At 45.8% G+C, this 20,809-nt stretch overlaps 1 protein-coding gene across 1 annotated transcript in view; it reads right to left on the bottom strand.

Moving 5' to 3' along the window:
* The window catches only part of CACNA2D2 (calcium voltage-gated channel auxiliary subunit alpha2delta 2), a 226,430-nt gene extending 205,892 nt beyond the window's left edge, over positions 1-20,538 (bottom strand). The window contains exon 1 of the mRNA XM_075714722.1: positions 20,414-20,538. Within this exon, the coding sequence (XP_075570837.1) occupies positions 20,414-20,538 (125 nt within the window). The remainder of the gene's footprint in view (positions 1-20,413) is intronic.
* Between the last annotated feature and the right edge of the window lie 271 nt (positions 20,539-20,809).

Here is a 20,809-nt window from a genome sequence, read left to right as displayed (position 1 = left end):
GTATAAAAAAAGGCAGGAGGGGATTTCTGTATAGCTGACACCAGGTTTCTAGATTAAAAAAACATAATAGCAGAAGCAGCTTCTTTTTTTTTGGTGTAGTATGGCTATACGAGAGCTTTTGCCAGCAGTAGTAAAAATTCGTCTTTCCAACCAGCACATCCCTTACCCACACCACAGCACTGGCAAAAGCCTTTGTGTGTATCTGACCCATTACTATGTCCCTCTAGCCCTGGTAATGTCCATGACCAGAAGTCTTCAGAGTGGGCCACATCCCAGAATTTGGAGGTTTCACCTCACTTGCCATATGCTGGGTTGAAAGCTACCATTAAAAAAACCAAACCACAAAAACATAAACTCCATTATTATTCTGTCTCAGTTGACCTTCTGCCTCTTGTTTCTCTCCCATGGCCACTGCACTTAAAATTTTATGTAAGACAACCGTAGCAAGGATGAAGAGGGTAAAAAACCTGATAGCCCATTATGAACATGGAGATTTCTCTTTGAAGCATGTCTTGTATGGAAGCTGTAAGCAATAAGACATGACAGTCATTGCATTCCTGGGCCATTACTGCACGCCTCAGGTGGCGTTACAGAGCTTGAGGAGCGATAACTCCTCAAAACACGCAGCCTGGAGTGCCCTACTGCTCTTGTGAAATGGCATTTACAAGTAAAGCATAAAGAAAACAGCTGATGCACCGACAGGGAAGCCGCTAGCACGGATGCGGTGCTGCTCACAGAAAGCCACCAGGCCGCCTTTATGAGCCACGTGCGCAGTCTCCCCCTTAAACCGAGTCCCACTCTAGCGTCCTCTGTAGTGAATTAACATGCGCGAGGAGGAAACATCCGAGCTCAAGTATTTGCAATTGCACTCAGTAGCTCTGTGCCTAATGGCACCGCACGCAAGGAGCCTGGCAGCCCCGCCATCTCATGCCACATCTTTAGCAGGGACATGCACAGCACATCCCAGTGACCCCATCATCTCAGCCGGCTCTGCCTTTGCTGGGGACCCCGTCTCCATAGGACTCTTCCAACCTAACAACTCTACAACTATTGTACGCACAAGCACGATCACACGCATTCGGGATATACATTAAAAATCTCTTGCATTGAAAAAAAATGTTTTGTTTCCTTCCCCTGTATGTTTTACAGCCTCCTGTGCAACATTTAACAAGGGACATAAATGGTTTTTGAAAACACAACACCATTTATCACTGCCTCTCCAAAGAAAACTACAAAAATGCTAACTGATTTCATAATTTGCATATTTGATTTTTCTTAAAGATGAGATAAAGTAGGCTTAAAAAAAAAGGCAGCAAAGCTTCAAAAATATTTACTGTGACAAGCAGCGCATCAGGAGGCAAATCACTGCTGTTGCAGTCAGGGCCAGGAAGCAAAGCATCCTGCCTGTCCCATTCCTGCTCAGTGTGTGCCTGTGCCTCACCACTGGTCACAGCAACCCTTACTTAGGGTTAGGGCACATTTCATGCTTTAGGTGACGCAAGCAGTTGCAGAGACCTCTGTGCATGTCCACGTTGGTTAGTGAGGCTACACCACCACTCCAGCTGTGTGGCTTCAGAAGAATGAGAATTGCCTGGAAAGACAGGAGACAGGCTGTCCTTGGCCCACATCCTCCCGGACTTGTGCACACAACAGATTGCAGCCTGGAGTCCTGGTCTTCGGTACAGAAGCTGAAGACATTTGCAGACAAGCCACCAGTGCAAGCTATGCACTGCCAGCCCGTGGCCAGCACCACGGGGACGTACCACTGCAGCTCAGCCCAGGGTCGCTCTGCCCCTTGGCAGCTCAGGGTACACGGGACAGACCCTTCGCTGGCTGCGGTCACGCCTCTTCACGCCTAACATACGGGTGGGTAAGGCACTTACACAAACTACTAAGGGATATAAGCGTCATTGCAAGTGGCCTCTCACAAAAGCACAGGGAAAGGAGAAATAAGAGGAAAGAAAATTAGTTTTCTGCTTGAGGACACTTTTTTTTTTTCTTTTTTTAAAGCAGCCTTAGGAGAGTGCTTGTTTGGCTGTGAGCAAGAGAGGATGGTTTTAAAAAATAAAAAAAAAAAAAAGAAAGAAAGAAAAGACTCTGTCCTCTTCTCTTGCTGCCTTCCTGGCCCAAAAAATAAGAGAAAAGACTCATACAAACATGAAAGGACAAGAGGAAAAACTACTTGCTAAGTAGATATACTGCCCCAAAGCTTATTCGGTTCTACACAGAGAGTGTTCTGTACAAGTGCCTACACTTCACGCAGTGTGTTCAGCCAAGAATGCTTCACTCTGATTCATACGCTTTGGTTCAGTGCCCAAATATTGCTATTTAATAAGGTTATTAATTACTGTGTTGTCTAATTTTTGCTGTGCAGGAACTTCTTATAATTGGCTTATTCCTTCAAGATGCTTAATCCTTTAACTATAATAGTGCCTGTGTCAGTGCGCACGCATGCATGCGTGCATGTGCATGCTTGTGCCCCCTCTGAGTTTTCTTAATTTCTTACATACCTAGGCTGTAAAACCCCACATGAGGCAATATTTACATGTCAAGGAAAAATAAAGTTGCCTTTTTTTTCTTTTTGAAGATACAACTTCCACAGAGCACCCGATTCTTTCAAAATAACAAAGTAACTTACTGACCATGCTTCCAGACATTATCAAGCCTCCCACACTGTCATTTTACGACTCCTTTTTAATTTAAAGTGTGTGCACAGGTGTTTATATAAAGGAGGGGTGGGAAAAATTTGCCTGCTGGACTAGACTTTTGTTAATACTTGTTAAGATATTATTCACCTCTACCATCTGGTCTCCCCTATTACAAGCATGCATCTGACATTATTATAGGAGGAAAGGAAGGGACAAATGAATATTTAAACTATATCCCAAGGAAGATCTTTAAGAAACACGAAGGGGAAAGATAGTGGGATAGTGTGTTCTACATTCAGCTCTATCACCAAATTACTTTGTTCTCCTTGATTCAAACACTAACTTTCTGTGCCTGTTTCTTTGCCCTATCTTTTGTCTGCCTCATCTTTACAAATTTTTTTGCAGAAGGGTATGTCTTGCATTTTGCTGTTTTGTTTTGGGGTTTTTTTTGCAAGTGCCAAACCCCCTACCAGATCCATCCTGATCCCAGTTTGATGTCCCAACAAGTATTACAATACAATTAAAAGGGTAACTGGGGAATTTTGTCAACCGGCAGGACAGATAGAACTGAGCAAGAAGCGAAGGGAAAATAGTCTGACAATTACACAGAAAATGCGTGTTCCATTAGCAGTCCTTGCGCACAAATATTCTTGTAGGTACCTGTGGGAAAACCAACAGTAACCACCAACTTGCCACCAATGACATTTAGAGCAATAAGAAAACCGTAAATATGATTTCTCCATCAGAAAACAGAAGCATTAACCATTTAAGATCTAACTCCATCTAGAAACAGAACAGGTAGTAGGTGTTGTCAGTCACAGACATGTGGGATGGCAGAGCCTTTAGGAATGCCTCCTCCACCATTAGTTGCACTGGGACACAAGCACCTGAACCTTCTGCATGAAGTACTGTCTAATCTGTTCTTTAAATCCGCTGCTGAAGGTGAACCCAAGATCCCCACAGTACCTTTTTTCAATTCCGTTTTTCACCATGTGGTGAAAAAGTTCCCTTCTTATCCGCCCTAAATCTCACTTCCCTCTTCCCACTTATCCCACCTACAGCAGACACTGAAAAATTCTCATGACAAGCTCCTAAGAACTGGAAGATCATTATTCCGTCGCATCCTTTGCCCTTCAATTCTTTATTTTTCTACTTCAAGCTCAGTTTTTTCCAGCTTTCCCTCTTTTGCACTGTTTTCTAAACACTGCATCCTTTCTGTTGCCCTGCTCTGGATTCTCTACTCTCTACAGTTTACTTACATCTCCAAAGGCTCAAGCCAAAAAGTGAGATCAGATACTCCCAACAGAAGTCAAACCCAGTGCTGTATGAGAAAGAAAACATCACATCCCCAGTCCTGTCCAAGAAACTACTGTATGCTGCAGAATGAACGTGCCGTTCTGCTACGACAGCACTTCACTGACTCAAAGTTTGTGATCCACGATAATTCTCAAGATCTTTTCTGCCATACTGCTAACACACATATATTCTTTATTCTGTATTTGTACATTTGATTTCTCCCTCTTAAGTGCAGCACTTTGCGTTTGTTTTACGGAATTTCATTTTGCTGATATCCGGCTCGCCATTCAATTTTTCTAGATCATTTTGAATTCTGATAATGCCTTCCAAAGTACATCCAACCCCTCCTAGCTCAGTGTCGCCTGCAAATTTTATAAGCATATTTCCCATTCCATTGCCTAAGTTATTAATGAAACTATTGAATAAAAGTAGGTCCAGGGCAGATCCCTGCAGGACCCCACTTGAAATGCCCTCCCAGTATGACAAAGAGCCACGATAACTATTCTTTGAGAGCTATGTGTCAAATCAAAATATCTTGAATTTCAAATTTTACAAAAAGCTGATCTAGAGTATATGATATGCAAAGGAGCTGGAGGCCAAAGGATAATTCAGTGAATAATTTAAAGCCTAAGAGTAGGTTTGAGGAAAATTGCCATCTGTTGGCGGATGATTTGCCAATAGAAAGAGGAAGGAGAAGTCACTGAATGTGTTAGCTGGTACATTTGCCCGGCACTGCTGCGAAAGGCCCCCATGCAGGCACTGCATTCTTCTGATCAAATGCGTGCACACGCCTCTCATTGATACAGCAAAAGAACAAATGGCAAAGCAACCACAGCAAATATCTTCTGCAAACCGTACAGCAGAGAGCACTTTTCCCAAAAGGCACTTCCAGCCATGAACCCCATCGTCAAGTTCCTCCCATCCTTACCAGCTTAGAGTTCATCTTCAGGCCATCACTCAATGATACAGTCATCCTGTGACAGATACTTCCACATTGAGAGCATTATTTGGCAGGACCTCCATATGAGGATCCCCAAATACATTGAAAGTGTGCAAGAATTAATCCTCACAGTCTTAAGGGGTAAATCTGATCTCAGCACATTGCCACCAACTCATACTTCTGTAAGTACAAGCAGAACTGGGCACCCTGAGATGGTACACTAGTTTGCTTTTTTCAACTGGGAGACAGAAAAAGTTCAGCAGGAAGTCCTCTGCCATGCCGGGAGTCTAATCAAGCCACTTACCAACTGTATAAGCAAAACTGAATTCAGTTGCCTTAAGACAGGAATAAATCAGTTATTCAATTTGCATCTGGAGATCCACAGCTACTCTTCCTGCTGCTATGGGGATGGTCCTGTGAATGGGAACTTTAATGGGTGGCTCACGTACTTTGACCTCTCGTGTGACGGTGGCAGAAGCACCAGCACACAACTCCAGGACTGTAACGCAACGAAAATAAGCCAAAGGCAATGGCCACTGTTAGTGGAGCTGTACTGGTGATACCAGCAACGTGCTACTCAAAACAATTAACTGTTTTGTTCAGAGTCAAAGCTAACCTAATGCCTTAGCCTCCCTGCTTTTTTGAAAGCTATGCTCTTATGTTACATCTTGAAACTCAATTTCTATGGGACATTTGCTGATGCACATCAGGAGCAACAGAAGCCCATGGGTTCCACCATGTTTGCACTCTTGTTGCACAGGATTAGAACCGGGCTCCTGATCTCAAAGCCTGTCACAAATCTGGACTTGAAACACAATGAATTAATAAATAAGTGAATAGGTGTCAGTTTTATGAAGCATACTACCTGCATAAATTTCACCCAGTGCAGCCACTTGTCATTTTCAGCATCCCTTGAGACCCCAATGGCTGATAATTCTTGCACACACTTTCCACCCATTATACAGATGAAGTTTTATCATAAAACTTTCCTCCTCGCTGACTCCTTCTGTTTTACAGATGCAGTCTGAGTGAAGGCTGAAGAGATCCCATCCCCCGCAGCAAAGATAAGATTACAGAGGGTAGGTCTCAGTAAGGATTTTGCAAGCTGCATGAATTATTAAAGTCCTTTATGATATAATGACAGACATATCAGGTTATTTGTTTATTCTGTGTATAATTCATGACTCTCTTGGGAGCTAGATAGAAGTAGGATAGCTTGTTGCATCTTCTTATTCATTCCAGTAAATCCTCATCACCAGATGGAAGGCTGAACCACCCCACAAGACGAAACAGCCACACCTTGCAGGATCTGCACTTTTAGTTGGAGATGGGAGAGCTTTTTTCACAGCCTGGAGAAAGAGTGAAGCTGTCACTTGAGTACATCAGGCTAGATGACTAGAAGACAACAGCCTGGGTAGTGTTTCTGAATCGTGCCACCAGAACACTGTCATCTAAAGCATATGCAAACAGCTTTGTGATTAGATGCTATGAGTTGCCCCATGCTCTTGTAACATTGCTGAGCAACAGCAGGACTATCCAGGCTGATGCAGGCTCCTGCAAGACTTTAGGATAGTTCATAACAACCACGTCCTCGCTATGCAAACAGTAAGATACTGGACAACGCAAAACAGTTCCCCTTGCTTGGGTCATTTGTGTAAAGAGTCTGGTCAAGATATGGGGCAAAGCATGACAAAGGAGTGCCATGTCTTGGTGGCTGGAATGGAGTTTTGAATACAATGTAGCCATCTCTCATTTCTCTAGTGTGCTGTTTAAAGGGTGAGGGAGAGACGTTATGCCGTAGTGGCAACCAGGAAATAAAGGATTGACTAGAGCCCCCAACAAGAAAGAGCTTCCCAACGCGCTCTTGTTCACGCAAGGTACTCCACCCAACGATGCTCCTACTGGAAGGAAGGGTCATGCCACTATGCAGAGTTGCAGCAAAACACAAACATCGCCAAGCTGAAAATGGCACACTGGGTAACTCTTACCAGCCACAGGACACCAGAGGACTGCTTTCAGCACCCGCCCTTCCCATTGCAGGTTTCAGCTGATCAGAAGGAGACTAGGCACACAACAACTAATCTGATCACTAAAACACAAGCCACATTAAGGAGTCCAATAGAGGACTACTGACTAGTCAGAATTCTGCTGAATTTGCATCTACAACTTACCTCCTTACCAAGAAAAGATACCATTAACCTCTACCACAAAGACCTCCTGCTACAACAGCTATTTAGGGGCATCCATTGCCATTATTCTTCAGCCTCTAGCCATGTTAAAAGCCTCCTGGGGTTTTTGGAGTAGCCTCTCACAACATCATATGCAGCATTCCTCAGAGGGTTTCTGGGTGTTACTGCCACTAGATGTCTATCTAGTTAAATCCCCTATCTTAAACAACCTCTCTCCCCACCATCCCCCTACCTGAGAGATTCCTGGCTCCTAAGAGAGTGTTGTAATCATTGTTATTATAAAGCACTTAGTGATGCTCACTCATTGCATCTCTCACCAGCCAAACACCCAGAACCCTGTTATTTCATATGCAGTCGCCTTCGTTTGCGGAAACTCTTCCATTTTATTAGTCCCTTTCAGCAATGAAAGAAAAAAGGGGTGGGGGTGGAGAGCATTAAAAAAAATAAAAAATAGCTTACTGCATTTTGTGCCATTACCTCACTACTTTGTGATACACATCTAAAAGCTGTCTGCAAGACCTCTCCTGTTGTAAGGTGGCATCCAGACATGCTCCGAGGCAGGGATAGTGGAAGCATGAAGCCCGGTTTGCTTTTGTCCCAGTGCTGCTGCATCCCTCAGAGCACTACAGCAGCAGGGATGAAACCATCAGCTTTCACAGATCACCTCCTCTCTCCTTCTCGCCATCCAGCTGGGACAAACACTGCTCCCTCCACAGGGAAAAAGCATATATATACAACCTTTCCTCTGGAAAGGATACAAGCCTATTGAAATGGAGGTGACTGAACCACACTGGAAATACTCCAGAAGTGTTACAGGATTTGCTATACATGCTCAGTTTCCCCACCTCCAGGTAGAGATGTGTCCCTTTCCTTGCCAGATGCCTCAAGCTAATAAGTCAGCAGTGCACCCACAACCTTGCTTTACAATTATCATTGTTACTGTCCACATTCCCTCACCATTGCAACATCACCATTAAAGCACAGATAATGCAACGGCCCATCAAACATTATTTTGAAGGGACTGATCAACACTAAACTGTCAAATCCTCCTAATATGTCTGACAAAAATATTTTCCATTTTTTTTCAGGAGGGGAGAATGGAGCTACAAAGGTGAAGCAGTAGTCTCAAGTCCAGACAGACTTTTGGGAGCAGAGTCAGAACTGCAACTCAACCTCCTGACGCTAAATTTGATGTCTGCCCTTGGAAGACAGCCCTAGAACACCAAAGCAGGAAACTCACATACTCTGGATACCCCGGAGTAGGTCTCCTCCCAGCCCTCACACACAATATGCTCACATGTAACTGAAATCTAAGATTACAAGATAATTCTCTTTTCTGCTTTTCTAAACAACTATTGACATTAAACTCAAGAACATCTGACATCCAAAAACCCTATGAATATAATGCCTCAGACTCTTTTCTGTAACAGTGAAAAATCCCAGTCTCTAATGTGGTCCTCTCAATGGGGCCTGTGACATCACCAGCCCCTTTCTATTTAGAATAATGACTTCTTCCACACGCCAAGAGATTTGAAATTACCTGTGAAATATATTTCCCTAGGCACAGGCTCAAGAAGCATGTAAATTACCCAGCTTAATGGCCTCCAGAATTTCTCTCCGAGGCACACACGTAGGGAGTGGGAAATGTTGAGATGATATCTCAGGTACCATCCGAGGGGATAAATGTCCAAGGGATGGTCAGGAGCTAGTGCCCTACAATCCCCCCAGTAACCAGCCCCCACAAGGATGCAATGAGCACAAGAGATCCAATTCTAAGCGAGTGCATCATCAGCACAAAAATGCAATTTTAAAGACAGCATTTCTTGGGAAAGGTGCCTGACCGTAACTTACACGGCGCAAGCAGCCAACGTAGGGCTTATGCAGCAGAGGGCACCCGTTTAATTTGCAAAAGCCCAGTGCTGAGCTCGCTAAGCACTCAGCAGCAAGCCCTCTCTCCCTCCGCCTAACTGTACAGAGAACAGCACTGCCCAAGCTTTGATGTCCAGGCATTTGCCAGAGAATAGTGTCCTTCAGAGAAGCTTTTCATCCACAAGGACAGTTCCCACTCTCCCAACACCAAAGGGACAGATACTGTCCCTGGAGTCCAAATCCTCCCAGCCACATTTCTGTTCTCGCAGTTGAATCTGATGTCTTGTCAGGACGTAGCAGAAGAAACATTTATCCTGAAATGAAGAGCATGGATTCATTTGGAGGAACACAGAAGGAGGAATTACGTGATCTGCGTTGCATTTCCTGCTCCACTGCTGACATATTGGAGTCTCTGAAGCCTTGGTTTCATCAGCAAAATGAGCAGTAGGGAAGTGCAAGTGCATGTGTAAAAAAACATTGTAAGGAGTAGAAGACAGAGTACAGGACAAGGCACTCATATGGCAATGGGGGGGGGGGGGGGGGGGGGGGGCGGAAACGACACGACACGACACAATCCCAAGGGCATCATGAAAGAATTACTTGTCTCCCCAGGGAACAAGCCTGAGGCACACAAGCTTTGCTCCTGATGCTAGCCAAGACTGACAGGTTGGTCACCTTTTAACACATAGTGGTTAGAAAGTAGGCCAGAAGATCAGTCGGGGATAAGGGAACACCTAGAAGACAGGCCTGGCAATGGAAAAATGGGCCAAATTCCTCAGTGTAAATCTCCTCAAAGCAAAGGTGTAAGACAAGGTCTTTGCTGAGACTCTTCCAAAGTGAGAATCTGCCCTCATTCTCAGCCACAAGCATCTTGCTAACTCACACACTGTCAGAAGCTGTGGTATTACAGCAAGGTTAACACAGGACCAATTTTAACAACAATTTCCAAGCTAATTTCCTCACTCACAAGCATGCCACCAAGGCTGAAGTCTGTCTGGAGTCCTCACAGTTATCTGTGCTCAAGATTAACTATACGTCACTGCCAGTAATGCAAGCACTCCACTACCCAAACTATTAGAAGATAAATACTAAACCTGAACGTCATAGCAGTAGAAAAAAAAAAATGAAAAGGAATGACTTGTAACAAATACTGTAGCCAAGCCAAATGAGGAATGCAGGTTAGTTTCATGTGGAAAGTTAGACAAAAAAAATTTGTGTACTTGGAATAGTCCTTGCTTTGGTTGTGGGATCTGGACTTTTGTGCAATGAACTTCACAAACTTCAGAACATTACAGCAACTGCAGTTCACCCAGTACTGCAAGCTGGCCACTCTGGTGCGGGATGGAACAGCACTCTCACCACCAATTCCACCCAGCCCCTGAAGCACCAGGCTTTGCACATTAATCTTTCATCCAACAAGGGGCGTACGTTTTTTAGTAGAGAAACTGCAGGTATGCACATTACTTATGGCCCCAACACGGGCCTCAGGTAATGCAATGGTTGCAGCATCTCACCCCCAGCCCATAGCGGGTCCATTTTCAGCTCACCACCACCACCGCACTGCAATCACTCTGATATTCCTCTGTAAGAAGGACAGGTACCATTTACTAAACTTTTCATTTCTGCAGCTGCTTGGTATCCTCTGGAAGAAACTTCACATACAAGAACCCTCATGCTATCTTGTGGGATCTAATAACAACTGAAATGGCAAAAAACACAGCAATAAGTAGATTTAACTAAGAATGAAAGTCAAGTACTACACAAGCTACCATGAAAACACCACATCTTCTTTTCTGACAAGTGGCAAACCTACTCTTCCACCCGACAAACTCCACAGAACAGGACGGGGTCTGGCAGCCACTTCCTGACGAGAAGACAGCCATGCGCTCAGTTGCCTAAGAGTCACCAAATAAGTGACATTTATTAAGTGGCCCTTATAAAATAAAAAAGGCCGCTTTCAGCATACATAATCACATTCATATATTGGACAAACCAGCAGTGCTTTCAGCACAAGGCTCTACTTGGAGTGGTGTCAAGAGTAGAAAGGCAGGAAAAGAAGATTCCCACACACCAGCATCACCACAGGCAGTGTTCCACGGAGAGCACTGGCCTCGGGATGCAGCCTCACCTCTGGTTCGGTGACGCTCTGCTTGCTCAAGCAAACACGGCGCCAGCAAGGCTGTCAGGACAAGGCTGTAAGAGGGGGAAAAGGCACGAGCTAGCTCAGCAGCCGCAACAGTGAAGTGAGACCTCATGCCGAGATGCGGCTGTCAGAACCCTTTCATTCCTGGCTGCTCCATCCTCACACCTGGGCAGGGAGCACAGGGAAGCAGGGGGAAGTTGAGGGTATGAGGTTCACCCGTGGAAGTAACCACTGCTCACAAAAGAGAGCCTCAGCCCCTAGCAGGCAGCGGGAGTGAGGCAGAGCTGGTTAGATTTTTCTCTAAAGACTAGATCAAAACAAATAAACATAGCGAGGAGCAAGTGACACAAGGGTTCAATTTAGCCTTAAGATGATGGGTAAAAAGGCGGTATTGATGTCAGAAATGCCAACACAACATTTTTGTTGCTGGGTCAAACAGGCAGGCAGGTGCTAAATGGGGTTATTTAGAAACTGGAACGAAAGCATGAGCAGATACTAGATGTGTTAGAAGCATTTCTTTTCTCCATCTCGCAATAAAAATCACATCAGAAGCAACCACAACTGCCACAGTATTTAAAAGTTAAAAGACAAAGGCCTTAAAGTTGTCCCCAGCATAATCCCACAGCATCGTTACATCAAGGATGAATTTGGCCCAGTATCTCAAAAAATTTTTTTATGTTTCTCAGCTTTTAAACTTAACATAGCCATAGCGGAGTACAGCAGGCAAGACCGACAACAGCAAATTCTTCTGCATCGTAACAAATCCAACATCAGGAAGAATGGCTCAATCATGAGCAGTCCCACAGCACACAGCCAAGCAGGGCATGAAAACATCCCTGCCTGTGCACAGAGGGGGCCCCTTTTGGGCTGATGCTCTTTTGGTCTGTGCTCTTGGAAGTGCTGTCATTCTGTGGGAGGCAAAATGTCATCAGTTTGGTCACTGATCGACAATTATTAAGATTTCCCAGCAAACAAAACCAGAATAAATAAAAACCAAGAGCTGTGTGAAGAGAAAAATATTGATTTTGTTCGTACTCATGTAATCTACCCTCCTTCCCAGAGCAGGCAGGGGAGGAAGGGAAAGCAGAGTGCCCACGAAGCTGCGACGCATGCCTAGCTCACTGTCCTGAAACTCTTTTCAGCTTGCAGGTCTTGAATAATTCAATGCTGTTTCTTCCACCCTTTTTTCCCCCTAGTATGCGTGACACACGGCTGTGGAAGGTTTACTTTTACCTGGGCAATGGGCTTTCCTCCCAGAGGTCCTGGAAGCACACAAGCCCACACAATACACTGGGGTTTTTTTTCCCCCTGCTGATCCCAAGAACGTGACACTACAGTGAATGCTTAGTAGAGACCTCTAATTTATAAGACTACCTCAGACATGAGGAAATGGTACTTTGGCTCCTCCTGGGTCTACTGCATTCGTTATGGAGCAATAAAAAGACGTTCAACCACTCACAGCCCAGAATCTGACTCAATCTTCAACACCTGATAAAATTGAATATTAGGTGCTTCGCTTGGCTTAAGTCTGTCTCTATTTTGGTGTCCGTGTCACAGCTGCCAAAAACCTGACTGTGAAACCCACCATACGTTAGAAATGCAAACAAGGTACTGCATTCATGACCCTCACTGTGTCATACTGTAGAGAAAGTGTTCACTGGCCACAATAAAGAGATATTATTACATAAAATTCGATAGAGATGAGAATTCAAATACAAGAATATCTCTGATTCAACAGAAATTAAATCAGTGAGAGCTTTATACATTTTTGAAGCGTAACTGGCTTATACAAGGTCAGCTCTGAAAAATATTTAGAAATGTGCCTCTTGTTTTGTTTTCTTATTTGGAGGATGAATGTGAACTCAGAGTTTGGATACTGGATCCTTCTGGACTGAAGAATATTAAGTGCCCACTGGAGAAGAAACAGACTGTCAGCTTGCAACAAAAGTTTCAGGACCCAGCTCTGTTATGAGCTGAAAGGCATTGGTATTTATAAGGAGAATCTTATCCTCATTTGTCACTTCAATGGAGATGGATACAAACCTCTTTCCCAATTCCTTCCACCAATTTAACAGTTTAAGGGGTAACTTTCTTTGTGCTTGGAAGGCTAAGAGGCTCGGAAGCCTGAAAGTGTGGGGGAGGCTCTATTTATCAACAAATCAGGTATGCAGTGGCAGCTACACCGCGAACCTGCACTGTGCCTGCCGCGTCACTATTTTTAGCTCTGAAATTGTGTTCCAGCAGGGACCGAGGCAAGCCGACTTACCACCACCAGGACTCTGACTCTTACTGCCCTCGCTCTCCCTGTTGGATAACACCACCTTAATGCTCCTATGGGCCACACATCTTCCAGGTTAGCCTGAGCAAACCCCTCTGGTCCGCAGCCACATGTTCTGCACACTCAGAAGCCTTCCAGCCGCTGAATGCCACACAAATGCCTAGCCAATTCTGGCTTGATCCTTCATTTGGTGGAACTCAGATACGGAAACCTCAGCAAAATGAGTATATACTTTAAGAAACTATCCCTGCAAATAACATTCCTATGTATGGGAAGCTGCCAGCATTTTGGTCATGAGATTTTCACCCTTCTCTGTCCTTGCATCTGTACTCCCCATCCTCTCCCCACCACCCTTCCCTGAAGCATAAGTTGCTTTCCAACACCACAGATTTTTGCTCCAATGCACAGCATGATCTAACTAATTCGCACCTCATTGCTCTGCACACCTCATCATTTGCACATGAAAACAGCAGTCTCTCTCTATCCCTCCACTCGCTGCCTGTTTCTTCTTCCTCCTCCTCCTCCATCCCCCACCTCCTGTACCTTCTCAGCAAAACTCTACTACAGAAGCTGCAGTGAAGAGGCTCACATTACCAGGACTTCATTGCTTTTACAAAATTTACTAGCATGCTGTGAAGCCTCATAAATAATTCAAGATAGACAACCTTTGTCAGGTAAATGAACGTGCCTTTTGTAATCCATCACTCTGGGTTTTCTATCACAGTGATACATATACTCACTGTAGGCACAACCCATATTGATTCACAGATTCCCCAAGTGTCACTGCGGGACAGGGTAGCAAAACAGTTTTGGCACCAGCAGAATCCAAGGAAATCCAAAGTCTTTCCAGGGCTTCAGTGGATTCATAACAGATACCCACTGGTGCAAAAGTAGCTTCAGCCTAGTCCGTGGAAAGAACAGCTCCATTCCCGCCCTTTGTGGACAATGAAAGAAGGATCATGGTTGGGGGAGGCACGCAGAGCAGCAGACTCTTTCTTATTAAAGATCTCCTTTTCACTGCAAGAACTTCAGGGACCTTTGACACAAATCAGAGCTACAGTCATGTTGTATCCTGTACTTTTGGGGTTTAACTCCATGCACGCACTTCAGTGGTGTTACTGCACAAAGGCACTTGGCTCATTAGAGATATGCAAACTCAACTTCTGTTTTGGCAACTGCACCGAAGGCTTTATCATCATCAGAGCTATTCCACTAAATGGTTTATATCCCTATTTAGCACCCAATCTGATTGCTATCAGCAATTACCTCCTCTGGAGTTCTCAGCCTCAACTAGAAGCAAGGGGAGGTGGCCTGATCCTGGTTCTCCTGAAAGACAGTCTCACAGAGTCCTGGGAGAAGGTGTGCTGTACAACAGCCCCTGCACTGTCCCCACCAGACTGAGAAGCATCTTCCAAGGAGGTGGCATGGTAGCCTAATCACAGGCAAGAATAACGACCTTGCACAGAGCTAATGAATAGATACAGAAACCACAGACCATGCAACCTTTGTCTGGCCTGACTGCCATTCAGATCCTTGTGTCTCTTGCCCTGCAGCCCTTTCACCCGTCACAAGCTGATCTGGCTAAATATCCTAATCACTCACACATCAGTCAATGCGAGAAAAACTTTGCTTTACAGCAGAAGAATTAATCCTTTGCTCTGGGTAAACACCTTTTATTTTTTATGATATTTAATGACCAAAAGATAATGGCTGAGACAGAATTGGAAGGGTCATAGGACAACTGTCAAAGTTATGAAGAAAATCCATGTGCATTCTCTGAAAGATCAAATGATTCAGCCTAAAGAAAACCATGCCAATAGCTTGTTGATACAAACCAACCCTCCAGTAACAACAGTTTGTGCAACCCCATTCCCTACACAACCCAGCAATAATAAACTTGAAGATGAAGACTAGATTACAGGAACAGCTCTAAAACAAAAGTACTACCAACAGCCCAGAGAGGAAAAAATAATTTTGCTAACAGAACACATTTTGCTTTCAAGGGTCTCCTGGAAAAGCAAATATCGAAACATTCGGATACTGTCCTTTCTGGCTGAATATTTCACTCTAGTATTTTGCTTGGTAATGACTTTTTCTTTTATTTCATCCCACTTGAGTATTTCATTGGCTGAAAAAAGCATTGTCTAAAACGTACAGTTTGTACACATGTACAATGTTACAGTGTGCAGATGCCCCAGCACTTAAGCCCTCAAGAGCCTTTCTGATGGCTTTTGAAGTCAAACACCAGGAAGCTCGTTCAAGGATAAATTTTCAGGTTTCCATTTAGACTCTATGTAACCACCTTCAGCTTTTAAGGGACCGTTGCATACATGCATACAACATACACAAAGCTTCTTTACAATGAAGCTTCTGAACTGTGCCTGTCAAAGACCAAGCACGAGCCCATTTCTACCCTCAGGTCTACATGCAGGAGCCTTATTGATTTCAGTGGGAACCCACACGCTCTCCCAAGACAATTTAAATTAACAATTTTTCAATTTATACAGTTAAACTCAAACTCCTGAAACCACAACCTTGAAGGGGATCACTGCAGGTAGGGTACGGTATTGAAGTGTCACAAGGACAGGCAAGAAAGTGGTAATGCCCTGCTCTGTGATGCCTACCCCTTCCCCATGCAATACCTGAGCAGGGAGCATTCAGGAATAGTAACAGAAATGGAAAAAATCTTTTAAAATGCAAAAAAAAAAATATTGCAAACAGCTTTTAAAAAGTATTTAGTCCTCTCCCTGGGGCTGTTCTTTTACCTCTGGGCAGTTCAGGGTGCCTCTGCGCACCCCAAAGCGGATTCTGCCACTGATGCAAAGCCCACATGGGGTTGTTGCAGGGACACTGGGTGTCTGTGCCTCCACTGGGTACCAGTTCTCATGGCAGCTGCTCAGCCTGCACAGGGATGGAGCGACGTTATCTGTCAGTCACTCACTGGGGTGGATTGCCCTCCCAGGGAGCTGTCTCTCTGCTCAGCTGAGTGTAGCAGAAGACAAGCAGGGCCATCTCCCCACTTCTTCTCTGCTCCTTTCCAGAGAAGTTCCCTTCCCAAGCATCAAAACCATAACTGGAAGAGATTTTCTGACTGCACAGGAGGTGGGCAGGAGAACAAGAGAAGGAGCTTCCTCTGCACAGCATCCTGCTAACCCTAAAGTATCCATTCCTAATAGAGTTATTTATTTCAAGCCCTGCTAGCCCAGATGTGCCATCACTACCAGCATCGTTAACCTCATTTGGGGTGAAGTGACACAAGTATAAATCAAACCCTGTTAAAAGGAAGCAATTAATTTGGTAGAGGCAGCCTCAAGACCACCTTCCAGTGGTGATGGGCACCTATTAGCCCTTATTGCTCTCAGCAGGAGCCTTCACTGCTCACTATCCCACCAGAACACTGGTAACACCTCCAGCTTGCTGCCCAAAACTACTGTCTGCATCTGACAAGTGCTAAATCTCATGCCAGAGAGGCAGGACTGGACCCTGGTCCCCAGGCTGGCGCCTTCCCCTGCAGACATCCCTTTCTCCTCCGGCTGGCTGGCGAGACATGCCCTGCAGAGCAGCGATGAAGTCAAGCCTCACCAGCGGACGCACAGCAATTCTGCGCACACCTGCTTCCTCACAAGAAGCAAATGGCTCGCCACCCCCTAGCAGATGGCAATTTTCTTTCAAGTCCAAGTGACAAAAAGCCTTTCTGCAAAGTGAGGAGGGGGTTTGTTCTGCTCCCAGGCAGCAGTACTGGCAGCCACATTCTCCAGCACTCACATGCACACAATCCCCACTAACGGGAGGCGACGGCAATACAGGTGCAGGACTCCCCTGATTGACCAGGCTTTCAATCATCTAATACCAAATCTCTCAGAAATTCAAGCAGAGGTTGCTACCAGGCTGCCACAGGAATTCCTCTGCGTACTATTTAAAAGAAAAATTAACTGCAACAAACAGCCTTTCTTTCCACAGCCATTAATCCTGTTGACCACACAGACGCACGTTCTTGTACGTGACCATTCCTAAAAGGAGCCTTGTCAGTCAGTGGACTTCACCTAACAAGCCTGCCCCAATGGGTTTTTTCCAATCTGGGATTTTGCTTTTTAAATCTCAATGAGAAATTCCCCTTTGGACAACTGGCTGAGCTGAGCCCTCCTTAGCTCAGCATAAGATGATTAAAACCATGCTACCCAGGAGGAGAGAGATAATGTGGAACACCAGCAATTTACCAGGGATGGAACCAAGAATCAACACACAGAACCACTGATGATAATGAATACAACTGCAACCAAAAATAAAAAATTTTTAAAAAAAAAAAGTCTTTATTTTCTTCATTTCCACCCCCCCTTAGGCAAAATATCCTGATCATTCAGTCTGCCGCCTGTCAGAATGAAACAGTTCTGGGGCTGCTTAAAAAAGCAGCCTCATTTTTGAGAGTCCTGTAGTGAAAGATGACTTAAGTGATTTACAGAAAAAACCTCCAAAGACAAACAAGGTTTCTAATCAATGCTCCGAATCATTCGCTGTTGTTGCAAGGGTGCATTGTCCAAAGTAGGAGAAAATTGGCTTGTAGCAGGAAGAATTTAGCAGCCCATCTCATCAGCTCAACTCAGCTTCTGACAGTCAAACCTTCCAAAACCATTTAAGTTATATCCAGCATCTTTAAAAACAAGAAGGGTGGAGACAGGGAGCTACTCGGAGGGGAATAGTCAATTAAGAAGTGTTGTTCAAGCCTTGGTGCCAGCTACCATTGCACTCTTTACTCCCATTAAATATTTCCTTCCCGAGAAACAATCACGGCAGCCCTAGGGCAGAGCTCGCAAGGCATTTCAGCCCACATGTTACAGCATTAACCTACTGCCCAGCAATTGTGCATCATCATCAAATCTCCATTCGTGACTCTTCTCTTCTCTGGGTTCACAAAACAGGTCATAGGGGGAATAAAACGAGCAAGAAGACACCAGGTCAGGCTGAGGTCTTGCACGCCTTCTGCATCTCTTCTCCGGATGCAGCAAGACAGCATTACTTCCCACCAGAGGCGCAGACAGAATTAGTGGTCTTTTCAGGACCATCCCTTCACATTTGCAAGAAATTATGAATCTTTGCCACTGGGTTCAGTTTTTATGCATCCTGCCTCTCCCAGTACAGCATCAGGCCCACTCTGATAAGGCCACTGATAAGAGAGCACAGAGCTAACTAAGTCTATCCTAGTAAAGCCCACCAAATTACCTGGAATAAAACTGCTTTGGCTAATAAACTGTGCCAGCTTTTTAGAACAATATAGATAATAATCGGTCTGGCTGAGGGGAAGGCCAATCCATTATTTACAAATTATACGCCTCCCTTAAGTATGTCTCTCCTGGTATAAGAACCTTCTTATAAAACTTTCTGCAGTTAGAAAGAAATCACAGTTCTGACTTGTAAAGTGGTACCAAGAAGAGATTTACTCTATAACATGATTCTGCGTTCCAGAGGAGAAAGCAACAACTTACAACCCCTGAAAAAGCTGCTGAAATATCAAAGACATGCCACAAACTTTATCTGTGCTTCACCACGTACATAACCCCCTTTAATTCCATAGGGATTCTCACGGAAGTAAAGATTATTCATGTGAGAGCAACGCTGGATCAGGCCATAAGGCTGTGGTACTTGGATGACAACTGGCACGTTCCCTTTCCTCTCCTCCCCCTGTAGGTAGACATTTCTCAGGGTCTTATTCTGAAGAATTTCTGTGTTTACGTGACAGCAAGAAAAGGGAACCCGTCGGCTCCCAAAGGTCAAAGATATTTAGAAATAAAGGATGCAAGACCCAAAAGAATTCAGAAAGAATATTTTTGAATGGGAGGTATTTCTGAATAAACAAGTGCAAACAACCATGCTTTCAGTGAAGCCAGATATTAACACAGTAAGCTACAGCTCTCCCAATAAACAACGCTGTTTCTTCTGCCGATAAGCCTTCTTTTCAGAAGGCCTGACTACATGCCTGTAAAAATGTACTTTGAGATCAAAGACGTTAATCTAAAAGGCTTTCAAAAATACTTCCTATGCCATATATGCGTGTATAGATATATAAAAAAAAAGGTATTTCTAGTCTTAAGCAAATCAAAAACGACAAGAAAATTGTGACATAAAGCAGTGCACATCCTCTGGGGCAGCACAAAGTTAACGGCAACACTGCTATTATTAACTCTATGTCATTGAAATCTTTCCCCACCTTCAGAAACGCAGACTGTAAGGACACAGTGTCAGCCTTTACTTTAAATCGTCTGGATTTTTTTTTCTCCAGTTTTGTGTCAACAAACCTCAGCATTTCATAACAGAGATGACAGCCTCTTAAAATACATCTCGGCAAGATTTCGCATGGCTGTGTGGAGAGGGACAGGGCTTCAGGGTTACGACGGTACGCAAGAGAGCCGAATGCGTTAGCAAATATTCCCAAGCATTAACTTCCCAAACGCTCGCTTTCTTCCAAAAGAAATCTATTTATAGCCTTCCTGCAGCGACTCTCCAGTCCCCCACCCCCTCACCCAAATGAGCCGCTTTCCGACTTTCAATAGATTACAGCCAATTTCTGTCGGTCCAGAGGGAGGGGGAGGAAGAACCGCCAGCTCGGACAGCCTGTGGAACTGTCCATCTATTATTAGTTTATGCTCGAACTCCGGTGGGCACGGCCGGCTGTGGGTACCATACTGCGTGCTTGAAACCGGGGTGGGGGGTGTGGAAGGAAGCAAAGTCCTTTTTCGTCTCTCCCCCCCGCTCGCCACACTAGCGCTTCGCTAGCCGCCCCGCACGCCGGCAGCCGCCGGGGAAGTTTGTGCTTTCCAGCAACTTTGGGTCCGTTCCTCGCCCCGCCGCGCCGGCAGCCGGCAGGGAGCGGGCGAGACCCCCGCGCCCGACCGCATCCAGCGCAGCGGCGCGGCACGGCACGGCGCGGCGCGGCACGGCGCGGCACGGCCGCTCCCCCGCGCGGCGCCGGCAGGCCCCGGGGCGGCCCCGCGATGCGCCACCGCGCCGGGCCGAGCCGCGGTGGCCGGGGGTCCCGGCCGGGGCGGCGGCACTTACGTGTGCTGCTGGGGGAAGCTGTAGCCGTGGGCGGCGGGGGCGGCGAGGAGCAGCAGCAGGGCCAGGTGGCCGCAGAGGGCCGGGGCGACGGGCGCCGCGCTGCCGGTCGGAGCCGCCATCGCCATGTTTCCATTAACGGCGCGGCGGGGAAGGGGCAGAGGCGGCGGCGGCCCCGCGGGGCGGCTCCCCCCGCCGCCACTCGTGGGACGAGCGCGGCAGTCCTCGGCAGGGGGGCAGCGCCGCGCCGGCTGCGGGCACCGACCGGCGGCCGCTCGCCCGCTGCCTCTCCGCGGCGGCCGGCACTGAGCGCCCGCGAACCGCTACTTTCCCTCAAATAGGCGGGCAGGCAGGCGGCCCGGCCCGGCCCAGCCCGGCCCTGCCTCCTCCCCGCCCGCC

The sequence above is a fragment of the Pelecanus crispus genome, chromosome 7 (genome assembly GCF_030463565.1).
Source record: "Pelecanus crispus isolate bPelCri1 chromosome 7, bPelCri1.pri, whole genome shotgun sequence".
Lineage (NCBI taxonomy): Eukaryota > Metazoa > Chordata > Aves > Pelecaniformes > Pelecanidae > Pelecanus > Pelecanus crispus.
This window is presented reverse-complemented; position numbering and strand designations above follow the sequence as displayed.